This window comes from Pogoniulus pusillus, chromosome 25, assembly GCF_015220805.1.
Source record: "Pogoniulus pusillus isolate bPogPus1 chromosome 25, bPogPus1.pri, whole genome shotgun sequence".
Classification (NCBI taxonomy): domain Eukaryota; kingdom Metazoa; phylum Chordata; class Aves; order Piciformes; family Lybiidae; genus Pogoniulus; species Pogoniulus pusillus.
Window position 1 is genome coordinate 13240141 of NC_087288.1, and position 21853 is coordinate 13261993.

Genomic DNA, 21853 nt, shown 5'->3' on the forward strand with positions numbered 1-21853 from the left:
TCCAGCACTGTGTAATGGCTGGCCCATGCAGTTAAAAAAGAGAGGGGAAGGAAGGCTTCACTGAAATGAGTGATAAATTAATGCAAAAGCAACCAACATGAAACATTTTATTTCTCCTTTCTCCACCTATAGAAAAAAAAAAAAATCACTTAGTTGGCCTTGCTTCATATACAACAGAAGTGTAAGATAACTCAGTGACAGGACTCCCTGTTATTTGCAGTCCTACATGTGTATTCATACTCGTGGCTAAGGGCATGTTGCCTGTGGTGTTGGGTACAAGCAGCAACCAAGAGAAAAAGGAGCAGAGTGTGCAATGTGATGGATGTAGAGTAAATGGGAGCATTTTATAATGCAGCAGCCTTGCCTGAGATTTTGCATGAGGATAGAGAGCATACAAAGGGATATAAGGGAAATTGTAATGAACAAATGCAAAGACAAGGCCCATCTGTTTTAAGAAGCTAAACAAGATGCAACTCAAAAAATTAAAAACTGAATTAAAAACAGTATGTCAGTTAGAGATAGTCCAAGCTTAGCTTTGCTTCCACAAAAACGGAGTTAAAAAACCACAACCCTTTTACTGCCAGGCATCTATGGGTACTAGTATGATACTATGGATACTAGGATACATACTACTGAAAGGAAAACAAATTACTTAGGAGGTCACTACACCTAATGAGGCAAAGGCCTTGTTAATAGAAGAGAAAGAGCAGGCGTTATGAACCGAGTCTTGACATCATCACATATGACTTAAACTGGTGAGAGGAACATATCTGAGGTGAAACTGCAGAGGCTGGATAGTTGTAGCCAGGTGGGGGTCAGTCTCCTCTCCCAGGCAACCACCAACAGAACAAGGGGACACAGTCTCAAGTTGTTGTGGGGAAGATCTAGGCTGGATTGTTAGGAGGAAGTTCTTGACAAAGTGATTGGCATTGGCATGGGCTGCCCAGGGAGGTGGTGGATTTGCCATCACTGGAGATGTTGAAGAAAAGCCTGGCTGAGGCACTTAGTGCCATGGTCTAGTTGATTAGCTAGGGCTGGGTGCTAGGTTGGACTGGCTGATCTTGGAGGTCTCTTCCAACCTGGTTGATTCTATGATTCGTATGAAAGCAGATGGAGAATGCCCCTTTCTAGGGTGAGATGTGAGAGGAGAAACAACTGAGGAAAAACTTGGAGTGGTACAGGATTACAACTCAATAAATTCTTAATTTGGAAGTAAAATCTGGAAGAGAGCAGATTCTAGTCTGCAGAGCAGATCTGAAGCTTATCATGATGTAAAAGAACAGAAATCCATCCACGGCAAAGAAAAAATAGAACACACTACCTACATAGCTCATACTCTAAGCCACTAAAGATTCCCTGATCCTGCCTGAGATGCCATCCTGCCTGACATGCACTACAAATCAAATATCCACAACAAGTACAAAATGGATAGTTGCTAGGTAATTCCTTCACGTATTTACCAACTCCATCTCCAGCACTGTACTTGATGACTGGTGTCATGGCACTCCCTTCATCGGTGATGCAGGTTACTTGAAACAAAAAGGCTGCACAAAAAAAGGTTTGAAAATACTGTCAGCAGCAGAAATCAACACTCTGTAGGTTCTACCTTTGCACCATCATCCAGTAGCTGAGACAGGCTGGGCTGAGAAAAGCTGAGGCAGGCATAGCGCATAACCTACCTGAGTTCCAGCACAGAGTCTCATAATCCTTTATGGATGGGTGCTCCCATGCATTTCCCAGGGCATAGCCCTTAAGGGTGGGATTGCAACATGGTGTTTGGGAAAGCTTGACTCTCAAGAGTCATTCTTTGCCAGTCAGGTGCAATGCTTAAGAGGAAGCTTAGCACCAAGGACTTCTGTTTCAGGCATCTCTTTCGACATGTCTATACAACACTCCTGTGCTCTTAAGCTTGGGATGGCTATGGAGAGTTATTCTTAAATGTAGCACATGATAATATTAGTTTAGCTCAGCAGTCTTTCACAGAGGGGAAACGACAGGGAATTGAAACTGACTTTTGTCGGATGTCCTTGGCAGGTACAGCTCAGTGTCAAAGCCACTGTAGATGCGCTGCCCGCTCTCCGTTAGCGCGTACTCCTTCAGGCGGCCGTTCAGTACAAAAGTGCGGCTCCAGTCTAGGTGGATGGTAGACAAATTGCTGACAACAGAGAATGGAGCTGCATATCGAGGTGCTGCAAAGAAGGAAAGAAGCTCATTTCTTGCTATCAGACTCTGCATGATACAAGCTCTCTGTCACACGTGCTCCCTCTCCCTCTGACAGAGGTGTACGAGTAGGGAAGACACTAGCTAGTAGAAAAGACATGCTCTAGCATGTCAGGCTATACACTGAGAAAGCAGAAGTAGCTTATGTATTTTAAAAAAGACCAAGAATTCCTTTCTTTTTCCTTTGTGCATGTGGTACAAACACTAAAACTCTATAGATTAAATTCTAGCTTAAGGCGAGAGAGAGGGAAACACGGAAGGCTGTGGGACCTGAACTGCTAAGGCGAGGCCTCTTTTGCAAACCCAAGAAACTGTGCGTGATCATTTTTTAACACATGTACATACATGAAAGAATGAGGTTTCAGAAAGCAAGAGCAGATGGCAGGCAGAGAGAAAAGAAACCCAGAACTCACTTCAAGGGGGAAGAGTTCATCAGTTGGGCTCAAAAGCTTGCTGACAAAAACTTCACTTAAGCTTGAGGTGGTCCTTTCTTGTGGCTTTGCCATGAAGCCACATGCCCAACATGTGCTGCTTTGGTCATAAGAAAGCTGCATGCCCATCTGCACTTTGCTGCTAATTGCTCACTGCCACTTAAAGCAAATCTTCCAGGCCAGACAAGGGAGACTTTCAGAGTGACTTGGGAGACTTGGTGTGAAGACACCAGCAAGACAAGAAAAGCAAGACTGAAATAAGAGGGCTGTGGACCTCCTTGTGCACAGGGGTTTAAAACTGGCTTCCAAATCCTTTTGTTCTGTATGTCTCACTAGTTCCTTACAAGTTTTCTCCATGTAAAAGTTTACTATCACGTGCAGCTTTTCAGTTTGCAATGTAACAAAACACAGCTTTAGAGGCAAAGACCTGTTTGAATTTTTTGTTCTGTGGTGGCATTAAAGGAAATCTGAGGCTATTCCACCTGAACTTTTCTGCCAAGGATGTAACAGACACATTTCTAGTAATTGCTAGGCATAATATCAAGTGATGCAAAAGGAATTTATAGAAAGGTGATTCTAAATTCCTGACAGGAGAGTATTTATATAAAGAGTGAGCATCCTCTTTGGCCTGACCTGGCAGACTGAGATGAATGCCCATCTCATCTGCTACAGAATCACTCTGGCTACAGTACTATAGATCTTTTTAATAAAAGCTGATGTTAGACTACTAAAAATTCAGTTTTGATGGCAAAATCTATTCTGACTGCAGGCACAGGTCCTGCATGTTTAATTTCCATGCAGACCACCATGAGGCCTTAACATATTGCCCATAGTGGTCAGATAAATAGCAGCAAATTCTTTCTTTGGTGTCAACAAAGATCCAATCATTCAGATGACAGCTAAGGAAAACTCTCAGGAGCCCTAGCAGAAGTGTGGCATGAATTAGAACAGGAAGTTTGCTCCCCAAAACATTCATCAGGTCTCTTTCAAGATCTCCACTTTTCCCAGGAATTATTTATAGCAGTGTATTTATTACTACACATCATCCTTCTGGTAATACTTGAGCATTTTATGGCATGCAGCTTTGCTGCCCATTTTCAGTAAAATAAAAGGATTCCAGGTTCCCAGGACAGAGGATAGGATATGATATCAGAGGGTGAGCAAAGAAATATTTTTGAAGGAATGAGCAGTCAAGCCCCAGAGCAGAATTCCAATGAACAGGCAGCAGAGAACAGTAACTGAGGACACTGAAGAGGCAGGTTTCTGGGGCTGTCCTCTTTTGCAGAGGTGAAACCATTTGGCACTGTGCAGCCTCGTGCCTCAGAAGCGGGCACTGCTGATGGGCAACCTGTTTCTTATACTCACGCTCCTTTTCCGTAGTGAACCCAATCCATTCTGAGGCACTGCTGCCAACAGAGTTGTAAGATACAACTCGCAGGTTGTAAGTTGTGTAAGGTTCCAAGTTGGACACGTTGGCACTCTGTCCTTTTCCTGTATATTTCACCTCGGTTGGGCCAGGGCTGCAAGCTTTCACTGCTGGCTGTAGGTTCAGGGGACAAGCCATATACACATGCAGCTCGTAGCTGAGAAGAAAGTTAGGATTTTGATTGATCAAAGGCTTTAATCACATAGTCACCAGTCTTATATTTCATGCTAACAGCTGTATGTCTGGCTACCAGAAGAGAATGGACCTTATCTCATTTTCTGTCTTGAAGATCTTGGCCCCAGCTATAAACCACCTATGAGCATGCTTGAGGTCATCCTCCTAATGAAATGCCTGTTACCTTGCTGCCTACTTCTGCACATCAGGATTTGCCTAAGTAATACAGGATGCAGCTGTCTCTTCACTGACAGCTGAGCTCACAAATTTTTGGCTGTGCAACCACTGTGAGAGACAAGTGTGTGGCTCTGTGACACAAGTCCACTGACCACAGCTCATTTTCACCATCTTCATTCTCCCCAATTTCCTGCTTAGGAGAAGAACAATTTTGTGCATGAACATCTCTCAGATGGTATTCAGGCCACAGGGGATATCTCCACCAATGCATGGGAAAAGGAGCACAGCAGCCACAAACATCTACTGCTCTCAGCCCTCCATCTCAAATTGTTCTGCAACCACCCCTGGCCAAGCTGTGCAGGTTTGTCCTACCTGGTGACAATGCCGTTGGGTGACTGAGGGGCGCTCCAGTGGAAGGATGCATTCCTGGAGGTCACAGTGTGGATCTGTGGGGGAGGCTGCTCTGAGGGTGGAGCTGGCTGCGTGGTGATTTGGGCCATAGGTCCTTTGCTGCAACAGTTGAAACAGGTGCAGGCCTCCACACCAATAGAGTATGTGGTAAAAGGTTTTAGCCCATGTATTGTCTGTTGGGTGGCAGTCCCTTCTGACAGCTACAAAAATAAAGAGGGAACTTGTCATAGCTTCAAGTACCACAAGTACTCAATAAGAGTTACAGAAGTGAATTAACTCCAGAAGAAGACAGACACAAGGTTCTGCATGTCCTTTAAGTCTAACATTAATGCAGCTGTTGTGTACTGGAAACTCTGCATCCATTTTTCTCCCATTATGAAGCTGAAGGCCACTGTTCAAAGGAAAAGACCATGCCATCAGTGGCCTCACAGACATTTTGAATTGAGCTCTGACCACTGTATGTCAACTTGCAAATGTCATTCTCAGAAAGAAAGACAAAAACCCTTTAAAGACAAACTCTGGGATAAGTGGCACTGAAGCAAAAAGAAATAGATGTGGAAAACAGCTCCACGATAAGTGTGCTACAAAACACTCATGCATACCATAGAATCATAGAATCAGTCAGGGTTGGAAGGGACCACAAGGATGATCTAGTTACAACCCCCCTACTATGGACAGGCACACCCTACCCTACATCAGGCTGCCCACAGCCTCATCCAGCCTTGCCTTAAACACCTCCAGGGATGGGGCCTCAACCACCTTCCTGGGCAACCCATTCCAGGCTCTCACTAGTCTCATGTTGTGCAACTTTCTCCTCACATCCAGTCTGAATCTCCCCACCTCCAGCTTTGCTCCATTCCCCCTAGTCCTGTCACTACCTGACAGCCTAAAAAGTCCCTCTGCAGCTTTTTGTAGACCCCCTCAGATAGTGGAAGGCCACAAGAAGGTCACCTGGGAGCCTCCTCTTCTCCAGACTGAACAGCCCCAACTCTTTCAGTCTGTCCTCATAGGAGAGCTGCTCCAGCCCTCTGAGCATCCTTGTGGCCCTTCTCTGGATATGCTCCAGCATGTCACATCCTTCTTGTAATAGGGGCTGCAGAACTGGATGCAGTACTCCAGGTGGGGTCCAACCAGTGCAGTGGGAGAGAATCACCTCCCTCGACCTGCTGACCACGCTATCTCATAAGCTTCCCCACCATGGCTATAGGAGACAGCATTGGGCAGTGATACAAATAACGTGTAGTGAGTCAGCTTGCTCATACACAGAAGAATGTGCTCACTGGTAGGCACCTTTAAGTTGAAGGCCAGTATGATGCTGCTAGACATTCAAACGGCAGTGGTGTTGGACAAGCCCATTAGCAAACTCTCTTATGTTCAGCTAGGGAGACCTGGCATTCTAGTAAAGGATGCACTGCCCTCGTTCTAAAACTGCTCACAGGAACTGCCACTTTACCTTGTTGCTGGTATAGCTTCTTAAGCCAAAGAGACAAAAGGATGTAGAAAACACCAATGAGAGGCAACATCTGTTCCCACCTGGCAGCATATGATTTATCAGGGTGCAGCAAAAAGTAGGAAGGAGAGTCAAGCAAGCAAAGCAAAGCACTTGGTACTTCTTGATGGCAGAGCCAGAGATGAGCCAGCAGCATGATGGTGTGGGGGGATGGAAATGCATTCATGCCTCAACGAGATGAACTGGCCGACTCAGACATGGCCACAGCCAATTGCACTGGAAGGAATACCTGTGTAATGTGCAGTCAGTAGGCAGCTTAAGCTCATGAAGAGGATTGATGACCTGGGAATGTGTCCCTAGCACTTCCAAGCTGAGCAACATGGGCTAATGGAAAAAATCCCATACAACTATCAAACAGATAGTGTTAGACAAAAAGAGGATTCAAGTGTTTTGCACTGATTTGGTGTTAGCTGTTTCAAATACCTTCCAGACTTAGCCTCTCCCTGGTTTATGACTCTTATGAAGCCCCACAGGTTTCCTTAATTGAGATTGGTCATTTCTAGACACCTAATGGTGCTTTGGCTAAGACATCAACAGTAAAAGTTGCTTGGCTACTTGCACTATTGTTTAGTGCTTCACCATTAAATGCTTCCTACCAACAAGAAAGTTTCTAAGGAAAGCTCAGGCACAGCACTTTAATGTGAGCTTCAAATCCACAGGCTATCCAAAGCACACAGCCATTTCCTAACAGCTGCAGTTTCCAACTGCACCATTTGGACTGGAGGGAGCTGTTTGAAAGCATTTCACTTGGATGGCTAGCTGCCCTTGAACAATACTGATGCCTGTCACATTGTCACAGCACATCACTACATCAGAAGTGTCTAATGATGAGAGGAGTGAAAGTCCTGGTGCCGCTTTGGCCAAGGGAAAGCATCACAGAAGAAGAAAGTTAACAATGGGAGCACAGGAGAGGAAGGCAGTCTGCAAATCAACAGCAGCAGCTTGTAAAAACAAAACTGTTAAAGCTGGGAAACACAAACCCAAGTGGAAGTACAGAAACAGCATCGACAATACTCACCACCACATCGGCCCCTCTGCTATCATTTGAAAACAATCTGTAGATGCTGACCACCCCATTTGGCTTAAGAGGGGGTCTGATGTTCACCACGGCCACTGTGGATGCTACCCTGTCGAAGAGAGGAGCTCCCAGGCCCTCGGGAGGGGCAGGGCCTGTTCGGCAGCGGGACCAGCTGCTTGCTGTCCGGCCTGCTGAGTTTACAGACCACACCTGCAGCACACAAAAAGAAGGAACAGAGAAACTGTTAGTGAAGGACTCAAGCCCACAAAGCATCCATGGTTAGCCAAGGATGCTACTGCAGCTGTACCAACACTGACAAAAAAGCAGAGTAATGACACCCATGTAAACCATTCCCTGACTGCCACCCAATGCCTGTGTTGACTAAGTGACTTCCTTCCAGAATATTCCCCATTGCTGTATTTAGGTGAAAGAAGATTTCCTGACTCAGGCAGTGTGTGTTTGTGTGCGCCCTTCATAGCTGATCCTCACCCTGAATTCCTACCACTACCTGTGCTGTAGGATTCCTTGAGAAGCGGTGAGCAGCACTGATAAGCATATCTGAACAAAAACACTGACATCCAGTCCTGACAATTTCTCCTATTAACACACTGTCTTCATGCACGCAAGCAGCCCCACTGCATTCAGCCTGGCACTAAGTAACATCCACCTTGAGTGACTAGCAAAAGCCAAACTGTAGTTATCTTTTAAAACTGGAAAGTTTTACAGAAGCATTTCTCTCTTGAAAGTATTAATGTATCAGTCACTTGGCAACATTTTCAGTAAGCCATAAGATAAATAAAGCCTACTGAAATGCACATTTAAGTCAGCATCTCTCATTTATTTTCACAACAACATTTGCTTTATTGCATGAGCACAAAGGCAATGGCTTCAGCTCCAAGGTTTCAAAACATAGCAGCTTGAATTAGGCCTGATTAAAACCCACATGTCTCTATGAACTATGCCTACTGATTTTGTCAGCTTCCCAAAACCAGAGCGATCTGCAGACTACATAAAACTCAGCACTTATTAAGCACACTCTCCAACAAAATCTGCATGAAAATTAAATTTTGCTTTCATCAAGGAGTGAATAAACATATGGAAGGATGTGTAATCTTATTTATCAAAAAGCATTTGTATAATTAAACACGAATATCATAAAAGGTTGCCTTAGGTCATCATTTGCATGAGTAAGTAATTTGTAGAATGTCAGGTACAATAGACAGAATAGATGGATGCATGAGTGTATAGGGTTAAATTAGGCTCAATATTAGCCAACCACACAGTGATCAATCAGAATGATAGATCTAAATGGCAATACAAGAGGACTGAGTGATTTTTAGTCTAAGTATTCCTTAGTAAGCTTTCATGTCGAGGGGTTCTAACTACAGTAAAACATATTCTTATGTGATCCGCTATGGGCAGAGGTCCTGGAGAAGTAGACATGGGGACTGTGCCTTAGTGAAAAAGAGGAGGTTTAGAAAGAAGAGATCTTAAAAACTGACCCTGGAGTCCTTCCAACTTGCAATACTGAGTTCCAAGATTACAGAACACTCCACAAAGAGACTGTGAAAGGAAAAAGGCCCCCAAACCATCACAGTGGTTTTGAAGACTGTAATCCTGCCAATTGCAAACCCAAAGTTCCTGCCTGATTCCATCAGTTACATACAGCACTATCCAATCAAACCCTACAGAAGTAGAGATGATGCCCTATGATACAAAGCTCAGCCAAAGCACTTCCTTTTCAGTGAAATCACTAATATATCTCTGTTGTGAACTTTTCATAGAGTCAAACTCCATTCACTTCACTGCAGTAGGTCAAACCCTTTCTCTCAGTTCTGTTCCAGCTGCTACAAAGACATATCCACAGTCATTCATTTCAAAGGGCATATTTCTTTGTGGAAAGAATAAGCCACACATGGAAAAAGCAGCCCTGAGTGTGCCACTGGCATCAAACTAACACTAACTGGAGCTCAAACGCTCCAGTTATATCCAGGCTGTGCCCTTAATGAGCACAGAGCGTAACAGTGTCAGACCTGACCTGCCAAGTAAGATGCCCACAGCTAATCTAGAGGTGATCAGTTAGGAACAGAGGCTTCCTGTGTAGCACAGGAATTCACTCTCAGAATGGGACCTTCCAGGAGTTTTGGAGGAAAGAGGGATGCATTTCAATTGGGAAATAGATGTCTCAGAGTTGGATGAGAACATCTACTTCCACAGATCTCTCTCCTATTATAGGTGGCTACACCTTGTGTTTTAGAAAGCAAGCCTCATTTCAGAGAAACAAGGGCTCTTTCATTAAACTAGTTTTAGGACAAGGGAAAAAAGAGGATGCTCATGGCCTCTCATATTAGTGATGAGTGCTTAGAGGATTCCTGCAGGAGGTTGACCCACATGATTCAGTGGAGGCAGTCAAGCCTGTCACTCTGCAGATTAGGAGTGCACAAGCAGGTGACCCATCTTTTCACTTGGGGTGCTCTCAGTGCTGCCTTCAGGGCTGTTTCACTTTGAATGAACACAATGAAAACAAGGCTAGCTGGGCAGAGCACAGGCAAGCAGGACCAGATGTGGCTTCTCAGCTTAGCCCATCCCTAGGGACCTCGAGGGCAGCAGAGCTTGTGGGCCATCCCCCAGGAGTCACATGAGTGTCCTTCTTGAAAAAATGCTGAGGTCATGGCCACATGCATGGCCACATACTTGACAGACAAGTATTGCCTGAGCATGTCTTCTAGACAGACACCAGCTACTCAGCCCTGCCAAGACATGTTTCCAGCAGAAAACCTCGATGTATAGTCTGTGAAACTCTCTAACACCAGCTTCTGAGACAGCTGTGACAGCTAAGCAGGACTTCTGAGGATCTACATTCAGGATTACACTGACCTAAGCTGGATTCCCTCGACTCCCTCAGCTTCTGCTCAACCATCTGTATAAGGATGGATAGGCATAAAAATATTTCCCTTTAAGAATCACTGCCCAAGTAAATCCTGGTTGGCATTTGAAGACCTAGTGCCCAGAACTCATTGCAGATGAAAATGCTGATATTCAGCCACTTGTTTGAACAAAGAAGTGGAACAGCATGGCAAGAGAAACCACAATGAGAAGTGCCTATTAGAATAAGAGGTTTGGTCATGACTCCTCAAAAAGTCACCACAAAATGGTTGCAGATGAAAGCTGTTACTTGGCTAGCCTGGCTAAACCGATATGTCACAGAATTAACCAGGTTGGAAAAGACCTTTGAGATCAAGTCCAACCTATCACCCAGCCCTTCTAATTAACTGAACCATGGCACCCCAGCCTCCTTTTAAACAACTCCAGGGATGGTGACTCTACCACCTCCCTGGGCAGCCCATTCCAATGCCATTCACTCTTTCTGTGAAGAACTTCTTCTTAACATCCTGCCTGAACCTGCTCTGCTGCAGCTTGAGGCTGTGTCCTCTTGTCATGGCTTAGTCTTTTATAAAAAGCTTTTGGGGCTCACAGAAAGTCCTTATGTGATGTAACCAGCACCCAAAATTACAAAAACCTTACCTGTATTCACAAAGACATGTCAAGAAGCCAACAAGCAGCAGCATTACCAGCTGCCCACAAATCAAGAAGATTATAAAAGAGAGGAGTGTGGGGCAAAGCCATCACAAAACCATGGCAAAACACAGACAGCAGAGAGCCAACAAAAGTTTGTTGCAAATCGACTTTCCAATTATGCTGCCTCCAACAACATTAAGTCTGACATCATGGTGCGTGGCTCAGCACCCTGCCAAAAGACGCAGTGCTAATGGTTGCACTGCCCCGAAACATCCAGAAGAGGGCTCCAAAATCGGCTACACAGGTTGCTATTTAAAATGCTTTATCCATCCCCTGGCCCCTGGCCCAGACTGCACTTTGAAGTGAAGCCAAAGAGAGAGAGAGGAGGGAAATCTCTCCAGAGACTCTATATCTGGAGGACTGAAGAATTCCAGTTACAGGTAACTGAGCTTTTTCTTTTTCTTTTTTTTCCATCTCAAATGAACCTTCTCAGATCTCTGTTCCTGGAAGAAACCAGTGACCAGCTGTTGCTCAAGAAGATCACAGAACAACTGCAAGGTTCATCATCACAGCAAGAAGGGGGGAAAAACCTATAAAGAGCAGGAAAAAAAGTGTTGAGAAGATGACCACAGCCTTGCCACGGTAAACCTGGTCTGTTCAAGCTTAGTAAAGCTCCTTCCATAAAGGGCAACAAAATCTTAATGGCCTTTGGGCATCAGAGCAAAACACCCACTATAGATTCGTAGATAATGTCAGTGGAATAAGCCCATTAGATGACTAAATACATCTCTACTGCAGTACTCTTAAACCCCTAGGTGTTTACCGAGGAGTCAATGGTTTGAAGTAAGAAAGAGGCTTTTCTTTCATCAAATTGACCTAATACATGAAGGCATTTATTCCATAAAGGAGGTGCTAAGTGGGAACTAAGTTAAACAGCTGGATAGGTTTCCACAGCTGAGGAGTCACACAAGAATGGTACTAGAAGAAAAGAAGGAATGATCAACTATGGCCTTGTCATGAAGAAAAAGAGAAGGTGAAGAAGCTGCCAACATAAAGCACTCAGATTAAGTCCCTTCAAAGTATAAATATAGTCTAGGATTAAGTCAGAAAACTCACTGCGTGGCCAAAAGTTCCCCAAAAGAAACAAAATGCCCCAATCCATTGTCACATGACGTTGATTATGTGAAGAAGCACAACTGCAGCTGACTGAGCAGTGGTTTGGCAGAGAATGTTGTGTGTTTGTTAAATGTCTGCCAGCTCGCAACACTTGCATCTGAGACCTGGCTCAAATGATATGACAGGTTGCAAGCACAGAGACCAACTAGGAAGTCCCCAAGTGGGAATCCTCTCCACTCTTGAAAGGGGAGCCTTGGGCAGCCAACAGTCTCTCCCTTACAGGAGAGATCTTCACTTCTGCTGAAGTGTGGCAAAGCAGCAGAAGGCAGAAGAGTGGAATGGCTGGCAGCAGTTTGCCTGTCTGAAGACAGAGGTCCTGAGCTCCTGCTACTTTGCATGGAGGTCATTTCCTGTTTGCAGGAACTCAGTAGAAAGGAGAGAGTGTCAAATACCTGACACCAGCAGTAACTCCTGGCTTCCACCGTGTCCTACAGGCACTGCATCATACCACTTCACACCACAATTAATCACAATTCTAAGAGATACAGAATCTCAGCTTTCTGTGTGGCATTAGCTTGCACTGTGCTCCTGCAGGCACTCAAAACCCAACCTTTTGCATTAAAAAAAGTAGCCTCATTAGGAAATTGTGATCTAGCATTGGCTTTGAGCACTGCTTAGAGCTGTAAGGCAGTTAGGTAGTGCTGTATCATCTAGGGAACCACAATGTCAGACCAAGCTAGCCCTGTCACTCATGCACATACTTAAGTATCAGGTACAACTTGAGTCTCTGCCCTTAAGGACTGCACACATCTTTCCAAAAAGGATTCAATGCTGGCACCATTCAGTGCATGTCAGGAGAGACAAAAAGTAGCAGAGAGGAGTTCATACAACTTTTTCTAGAGCTGTTGCACAGAGGTCACAAAACCACAGCAATACTTTGAGACTTGCTTTGGGTTTCTTGACTTAAATTTGTTCAATTCTAACTCTAAACTTAAATAAATGCAGAGTTTTCACAGTGTAATTTTCCTCCAAGACTGCAAGATATTTTAGGAGTATATAAAATATGACATCAGTAATTTCAGAAACACAGCACCCAATTTTCAGTTGTGTTCAAACAGCAGTCTGCAAGAAAATTGAAGAGGCCATAATTTTGGCTGGTTAAAACTGGAGACAAACAGCACAGCTCCCTCTTGCCATGAGCTGCAGCACTCTTCACAAGTCTATCTTCTCATCAGAACTGACCAGCGTGCAGCTTGGTAATTTGGAGTTACTTATGCAATATCAGCACAGCTCACAGTACAAAGCCTGTCTACTGAAATCTAGCATTCAGCATTAGGATAATGTAATCACATCTGCAGTGTCAGGCAGGTATTACCAAAGTAGGAAGTTTCAAAAGTGGCTGCAGTCTGCAGGGACAGAGCAAAGGCGAGGGGGTAAAAAAGTACCATGTCCATTCATGATCGGGAGCACAAAAAGGTAGCAAAGAAATGTCTGCTTTCTGATTGCCCATCCTCAGATCCATACTTTTCTGTCTTCAACACTGATAGCATCCTTAGGGAGGCTATAAACATATAATGGGATAGATTTTAGGTCCAGGCTACCAGCACTGTGGTAATTTGAGCCTCTTAACATTGCTATTAATCTCCACTGTTCAAATGCTCATAATGAAAGTACTAAATCCATTGTGGAGAAGGAAAATGGAAAGACAACAGGCAAACACTTCAGGACTTAAACAAAACTACTGAATTCTAAAGGAAGCTCATTTCATATAACACAGTATAACACCAGTAATTAATGACAGATGTAAATAGGTTTAACTCTAAAAGGTAGACAATTAAATAATTTGTTTCCTATGGGTATATAATGAGATAGTTACCAAGTTCCCATGAGAGAGATAAGCAGATATTAAAAGGTCTTTCCAATACCTGTAATGGCTAAGGGCAACAGCTAATTCAATAGATTCGATCAAAATCACCACTTCTTTCTCTGCTTCTGATTTATTACTTTGGCTGTAGTTAGTCATCACTCATTTTAGTTTGCTTTTCAGCAGTCATAAATTAAGCCTCATAAATAAAAAGATACAATCAAGGAAATCATATCAAGTCATCTATAGCCCTGGAGTATATTTTCCCTTGGTACTCACACTAATGTCTTTTTAAAGGATAGCTTGCCGTGGCTCTGAATATGCCAGAATCACAAGATGGGTGCTGCAGGTCTCACTGGTAATTCTGGAAGCTAACAAATGTAAGCCTAATATCCCTATTCAGTTTAATGAACAAAAATCAAGGTTTGTTGCATCAAAGCACTTTTTAGACACTTGAATTTGGGGGGAGTCTTGACAACAGAAACACAGTGTCTGAAGCCTGAAGTGAGGCTTAATGATCAAGATGATGAGGTTTCAAATGGCCTTCTCCTGACTGTGTAACCTCTACTAAGGGAAAGGAAGCATCTTGTTCCACAAGAGGGTATTTAGAGTAGGCATCATTGAAACAGTATAGTTCTGCCTGCTTTTATTTTCAGAAGCTGAGGTCAAGCTCAGTAGCCTAATAGAGGTGTAGTATGAGAAACTCTCTTTGCTCCTAAGCAAGGAGCAAAATGAACCTTGTGAGGAAAAAATCCTCTTCTGGAGGGAAAGCACACAAGCAGGGGGTGAAAAAAAAGAACTAACTACGCTTTATTTTATGTCACCACTTTGTAGTGCTTCTTTCTGTCAGGCAGACAGGAGGAAATAGTGATTTAAAACCATAAAAAAGAGACAGATACGAGGGATATTACAAACGAGTGACTGTGTATCACCGGCCAGTCAGCAAACCAGTTTCACCCATTTTAAGCTGCAGAACTCACTGAGCTGTTTGTCAGTAACTATGCAGCAAACACTGGAGCTCAGCCAGTGATCTGACAGCCAGATTGGTAAACCAAGTGTCATTCTTGTCATCTCTGAAAAGCAACCAAGAAAGGTGACATAGTCACACTCTATGCAGTTGGTCTTCCCCTTAAACTTCAGGACTTTGCACCCATTTTTTAGCCTTCTCTCTCCAAAGTCAGATTTGTTCTCTCTTTTAGAGGACCCAAAACATACTTCCTCTGGTAAATCTTGGGGTACCTTCTAGATCCTTCACTTGGCTGCAGTAAGGGGAGTGTGAGAAGCATACTTTACAAGCAAGAGGGATGCTCTGTCTTCTACAGTGCTTGGAGGCAGGCAGCTTTAGTGCTGCATATCCTGTCTTGGTGCACTGGATAGCTCTCCTGGAGAATAAACCTCTGCAGGGAGCCATAAAACATTCCTAAAAAGGACAATCCTACTTTTCTGTCTTTTACATGTTCTGTGCCTGCCAAATGGAAATACGGATATGTTCTAAATCAGGAAGGCATTAAGCTATTAATCTAAAGAAGCAGTCTTAAGTACACAATTAAGTGCAATTGAGGAGGAGTGACATTGCACTCGCGTGGAAATCACACCATACTCTAACAGCTCTGCTTTGCAAATGGCACTAAATGTCACAAGTCTCTGTTCAAAAGGGCTTTCCTTTAGCAGAGAAAACCAGGTCTGACTCTATAGGATGCTATATGGCAACACTGCACACCGTCCTGATAAGGGCCTACAGACTGTTTCAGACATATTCCAGGAATCATAAGATTATACTTGCAAACTCATTAGGCCTCATGAGTCATATAGTTTGTTTAAGTCAGGTTGTTCTTTTCATAGGCTCATACAATTGCATCTGTTTAATACAGCTGACTATCTCAGGCAACATTCCAACAAATAATTAAAAAGCCAGATGCTCTAGAAAAATCAAATATCTAACTGCACAAATAGATGCAGAAAACGTTGAAGATCTCAGTGATTATTTCCAAGTACAGCACAGTAGGCATCTTTAATGACCCCTAAAAAACACCCACTGAAACCTAGCAGGTGTCAGTATGCATATGCAGATCTGTCCCTTAGAGAATAGAAGTGTTTCCTTGAAAAACAGTGACCTAAGCATTTAGCAGGCACAGTCCCTTTGACCAGCAAGAGCTTCTAAAGTCACTTCATCATTTCTGAAAGCACAACTTTCGTGTCTAGTCTTACAAGGCCTAAATATTCAGTTGAAGTTTCCATCAAAGGACTCCAAAATGACCAAACTCTAAACTCCCAAATTCAGATCCAAAGCAGCTGTCAGGGTTCATTGAACTAAATCTCAATACCTCCAAAGGCTGGGGAGTCCCATCGCAGCACTTTCATTTTATCTGCATTCCACTGGAGGAAATTCAGTTGCATTTAAAGTTTTATGTCCAGAAAACAAGACCCAAATGCAGAGGCAGCAGAATCAATATCCAGTTTAAGTGAAATATAAATCTGGGTTTCATCAGCATAATAGCAAAAGCCAAGCCTTATACTTACAAATAACTTGTCTCACAGGCAAGATATAAATTGTCAACAATGGAGGGGCTCTGAATAGATCCCAGAGGACTGCTGCAAGTGACAAATGGGCGCATGCAAAAAAAGTCTCAGGGTGAATTAAATAGCAATCATTGAAGAGAAAACAAAAATATTTAATGTCCCAGTCAACAGCTCAGTCTGACTACAAAGTAGAAACAAGACAAAAAGCAGTCTTGAATAGAGCATGGTAAATCTGGTCAAGAGGCTTTCTTTGTCATCCGTCACTGATAATTAAAAACTTTGGCTCAAGAAAGTCTCTGTAATACCAACTTCCCCCAAACCTGCTTCTGACTCAACTCAAAGCTGGTGCAGATGAGAATGTTTAAAGAGAAAACAACCCCAGCCCCTCTTGATGTAAACTACTTCAATATCGTAAAGTAAAAAATACTTAATAATATATTGGGAGAGGATGGAAAAAGAAAAGAAAAACATACGAAATTAAACTGCCTTTAAGAAGTAGAGTTTCACACTGCTCACATAATAGTAGAGCCATGAAAAACCTCGAGGGTACACAAATATTTAACATACAAGAAACACAAGTAGTTAAGATTAAACTTCAGAGAAGTGAATACTAAGTGAGTATGTTGCTTCTATAAATTTAGTTTCAGCTTCTCAACAACTTAAAATACACTAACAGTAAAACTTCAGGTACCACAATACTATTAACATTAGAACTGAAAGGTGTATGTTTGTTCTGAGTGTAAAGTAAGGTTCTCAAAGTGTGTTGAAATCATAATCAGAGGTGCCAAATGGCTTTGATTCTCACCTGGTATTCATATTCTGTGTACGGCAGCAAGTCGTCATCTTTGAACGAGGTTGAAGAACCATTGTAAACAAGCGCAAGGTCTAAATTCACGTGGGCTTGAGCCATCCTCCTTCTGTAAAGTTCATAGTATAAAATCTTCCCATTTGGCTGCTGTGGGCCAGTCCACAGGATGGAAGAAGTCAGCTGGAAGCCCTCAGCTGTTGTCTGTATTTCTATGAGAGGGGCTGGCTGTGCTACCGGGGGTGCCTCCAGCGTCTGCACCGATGCCCACTCACTGGAGGCACAACCCAGCTCCGTGCAAGCTTGGAGCTGCACTTCATACCTTTGGGATCACAAATCAGGAACAAAGTGGTTAAAACACTGCACATACAGACTGGGCATGAGCTCTGGAGCATTTCTCTTGGTCTTTAGCATTTTTACTAAGTGAACAATTTGGATGAACACCTAGATTACATGCTGTGCCTTGTGTAGCAAGGCTGAAAAAGGAAGAACAGAGTCTTCTAGCTTTTCTTTTTCTCTTTTTTTTTTCCAGAGCAAATTTAACATCTGCAGGAGGCAAATGACCAAAATCATTTTGATGCTATGAATCAAAATGATGATGATTCATTGTAAGAGATGGTTTGGATATAATTTGAGAGCTATAAATATTACTATGCTCTCTTTGGATGTAAATTAGTTATATGTAAATAGCAGACAAACTTATCAACCATGTAACATACACAAATTATACTACACAAATATATATGGAAAGGTCAGATAAATAATCGAGAAGCAGTGGGGAAGATTAATATCTTCAGTTTCAAGTTATCTCCCTTTGTAGCAGTTAAATCATCTCTGTTAGGTTTTTAGCTTTCACTTAAACACAAGCCACTTGCTTACAACACAAGTTGTGACCATGTTCCTGCCAAGAGGCTACTGATTTTTGCGTAGGCATTGTGCTAGTTTGAGGCTAACTGGAATATTTTAATGAGAAAAAATAGATTTTGGGCTGTGAAAAGGAAACAATGGTGGTGCCTGCTGCACTCATAGGCTTGCTGAGATGTATCAAAACAAGAACACAAAACATAGATAAGACACAGCGGGAGAGTCAGAGTGTGTGTGTGTTTCTGTTGCAGTTGGTGCCTGTACTTTTCTCCCTGAGCTGCTTCTGTGTAACTAATCCTTTTGCTTTCTAACTCCCCTTGCCGATCCTCCCTCACCTTGCACATAAGGCAAACTTTGGGATAAGGTAGAGGGGTGGAAGGGAGGGCTGTTGTGTTTCTGTATTACTCTTTAGCTTGTATATTTCTGTCTGTAGCTGTAAATATTGTAAATATCTGCTTGTATATTGTGCTAAGCTGTGAATATAAAGCTTTATTCCTTAATTTCCATCTGTCTGAGTCTAGTCTGGGTGATTTCATATGGGAGAGGGGGGCAGGGAACTCTTAAACAGTCACAGACACGTTATGAATGGGCTAAGAGATCTCTGGTCTCCTCATGCCAAACTTTCTCAAGTGAAACTGTACTCTTGAATGAAGCCAACCTGCAAAAATGCTCAAGCCCAAGACTGCCAGTTTTGGAGTTTCTAAAAGGGTGCTGACTTACTCCTCACATTAATTACAGCCTAACCCAATGCTATGCACTTGTCAAGGGGATGTGTAGTTGGTGTCAATAGAAATGAACAAAATGTAAAAATCTTGGTTTTCTCATCTCCCTTTTAGGAACCAAAAGACCATGGCTCTATCTGTTTAATCAAGATGGTGAAGCTGTCTGGCACCCACTTTGCAGCACTCATCCAACAAATGAGATCTTCCAGACTTACCTACTGTAGGGCTGTAGGTCTCCCACTATGTATGACCGTCTCAGAAAGGAAACATGAGATGCATCAAAGTCAACAGTTTTCTTTCCTATTTCAGCAGGCTTGTGGATTGAGATTGTGTAATTTCTAATGTCACCATTTACTTTGATAGGAGCATCCCAGGCCACCAAAATCTCCTTGGAAGACCATGCCTGCAACCTAGGAGGCAACATCCCAGATGGCGCAGAGGGGTTAGTTTTTATCAGAGCTGATGGGCTGGTCACACTCCCTTGACTGTTGTTTGCAGTGACAGTGTAGCTGTACTCCATGCCTGGCATCAGGGTGAAATCAAGATACCGAGTTTCCAGACCTGAATAAACAAGTACACCATCCCTCCTCAGCTCATAGCTCGTAATTTTACCGTTGGGGTTAGCTGGAAGTTTCCACGTGATTTCAATTGACTCTGAGCCCATAACAAGCAGCTTGGGAGCGTCCATATTTAGCGGTGGAGCCTCCATGGTCCTCACTGACTGGGATATGCTAGATGTGCAGCCCCCTGCAGTACAGGCAACCAGTGCAAAATCATACTGTGTGTAAGGCTGGAGATTAGAAACCAACATTTTCAAACTTTTGCCAGGATAATACTCTTCATTGTTTAGTTTCAAGATGTACTTGGTAATATCTCCATTTTGTATTTGGGGAGGTGCCCAAGATGCATTAATTTGAGTAGCACTGACAGCCTGCAGAGAGGGTGGCTCCACTAAGGCAGGAGCTGCTTCGAGTGTTCGTATGGCAGCTGGTTCACTGGTAGAGCAGCCTCCCATTGTACAAGCAACTATTGCATAGCTGTAGACTGAATAGGGTAGTAAGTCTTCATCTGTGTAGTTGAAAGTAGCAGCATCAAAGCTGAATGGATAGAGAACATCATTCTTTACGAGCCTGTACGACTGAAGAATACCATTGGGCTGTGTTGGGGAAGACCATGAGATGAGCACTTTCTGGGGGTTAACAGACACCAAGGATAACCTGGGGATGGCAAGACCTTTTGGGGCAGTTTGACTAGTCTTTGCAGCTGTCCAAGAGCTGTCAGCATAGCCTGCCGCATTCCAGGTGCGTATTTTATAGTCATACCTTGTCCATGGCTGTAACCCTTTATCATTGTATGTGAATGTAATACTTTCAGTGTTATATTCAGTGAAAACAATTTTCCCGTCTTCCGTTGTTGCAGCATTTTCTTCTGCGCACCTGTGAATAACTTCATAGCGAATTATTTTCCCGTTTGGATTAATTGGCTGCAACCAGTTCAGCTCAACATTGGTGGCGTTCACTGCCCGGATTACAGGTGCCACCTGAGACACTGGTGGTGCTTCATCTGTTCGGATTGGCTGGGGCGGAGAGCGAGTGCAGCCTGCTGCATTGCAAGCCTCCAGGATGAGCGTATAGAGAGTGTATGGCTCAAGGCGCCTGAAGAGGAACTGGCGAGACAAACCACTGTACTCCAAGTTGTCATCACTGAAAATATTGTAGGTCTGGAGAATAAAGAAAGAAAAAGTGGATAAAACCTCCCAAAAAAACAGACTCATGACAAGTTTTTTGTCAGTAACAAGTGGTTGAGACCTTAATCTGGGCAACAGATTATTTTTAACTGACGAAACTTAATTCCATAATAGTAACAATCAGCACACAAACAGATCATTGACAGAAAAGGAATGTTTTCATCCAGTTTTCATGACTTTTTTTTTCCATTTTGGGTGCAGTAATAAATCACTTAGTGACAGTTTTCACTATATTGTTTGTTATCAAGCTTCAAGGCAAGGCTCTCACAGGCTAGCACAAAGCTTTTTGCAAACTAACCCTAGAGATAATTGCTTAAGAAAAAACTCCAAATGAACCACTCTCACTGCAAACTTTGCCAGTAAAGGTGTAGGCAAAAGGTCTACACTCAGTTCACAGGATATTAGGGGTTGGAAGGGACCCAAGGACATCATTGAGTCCAACCCCCCTGCCACAGCAGGACCACACAATCTAGCACAGATCACAGAGGAACACATCCTGACAGGCCTTGAAAGACTCCAGAGAAGGAGATTCCACAACCTCTCTGGAGAGCCTGCACCAGTGCTCTGTGGCCCTTACACTCAAGAAGTTCCTCCTTGTGTTGAGGTGGAATCTCCTGTGCTGCAACTTACATCCATTGCTCTTTGTCCGATCTCAGGGAGCAAGTGAGCAGAGCCTGTCCCCCCACTCCTGACCAACTTCAGGTATTTATAAACATTTATTAAATCCCCTCTCAGTCTTCTCCAGACTAAACAGCCCCAGGTCCCCCAGCCTCTCCTCATAAGCCATGCCCTTCAGTCCCCTCTAATCATCCTCATAGCTCTCCCGTGAACCCTCTCCAGCAGATCCCTGTCCATATTAAACTGGGGAGCCTAAAACTGAATGCAGTATTTAAAATGAGGTCTCACCATGGCAGAGTAGAGGGGAAGGAGAATCTCCCTTGATCTACTGGATACACTCTTAACACACCCCAAGATCCCATTGGCCTTCTTGGCCACACTGCTGTCCCATAGTGAACTTGTTACCCACCAGCACTCCCAGTTGAAACCACTGATCTTAAAGAAGTCCCAAATTTCAGAACATTTTGTCAAACCCAGGTTTCTAAGAAACACATCCTGGCAATGTCTAAGCTACACCAAGTATAATGATGAGCTGTCATGCAAACCTTTCTATACATTAAATGAACAATTTATTTCAATGTAAATGAATATTTTTATGGCACAGGAATGCGAATACTCATTTAAAATACAACCACAAGCAGCGAGCAGTCACAGAGTGCCTCGTGCTTACATAGAATTTTGGTCTTAAAGTATTTGATGTTTTAATTTGAT

At 43.3% G+C, this 21853-nt stretch overlaps 1 protein-coding gene across 1 annotated transcript in view; it reads right to left on the bottom strand.

The window, feature by feature from the left end:
• Window positions 1-21853, bottom strand: part of USH2A (usherin) — a 411816-nt gene that overhangs the window by 6097 nt on the left and 383866 nt on the right. The window contains exons 62-68 of the mRNA XM_064164511.1: window positions 18993-20497; window positions 17192-17513; window positions 7368-7577; window positions 4801-5039; window positions 4017-4234; window positions 2013-2189; window positions 1461-1544 (exon numbers count right to left, since the gene is read on the bottom strand). Of these exons, the coding sequence (XP_064020581.1) occupies window positions 1461-1544; window positions 2013-2189; window positions 4017-4234; window positions 4801-5039; window positions 7368-7577; window positions 17192-17513; window positions 18993-20497 (2755 nt within the window). The remainder of the gene's footprint in view (window positions 1-1460; window positions 1545-2012; window positions 2190-4016; window positions 4235-4800; window positions 5040-7367; window positions 7578-17191; window positions 17514-18992; window positions 20498-21853) is intronic.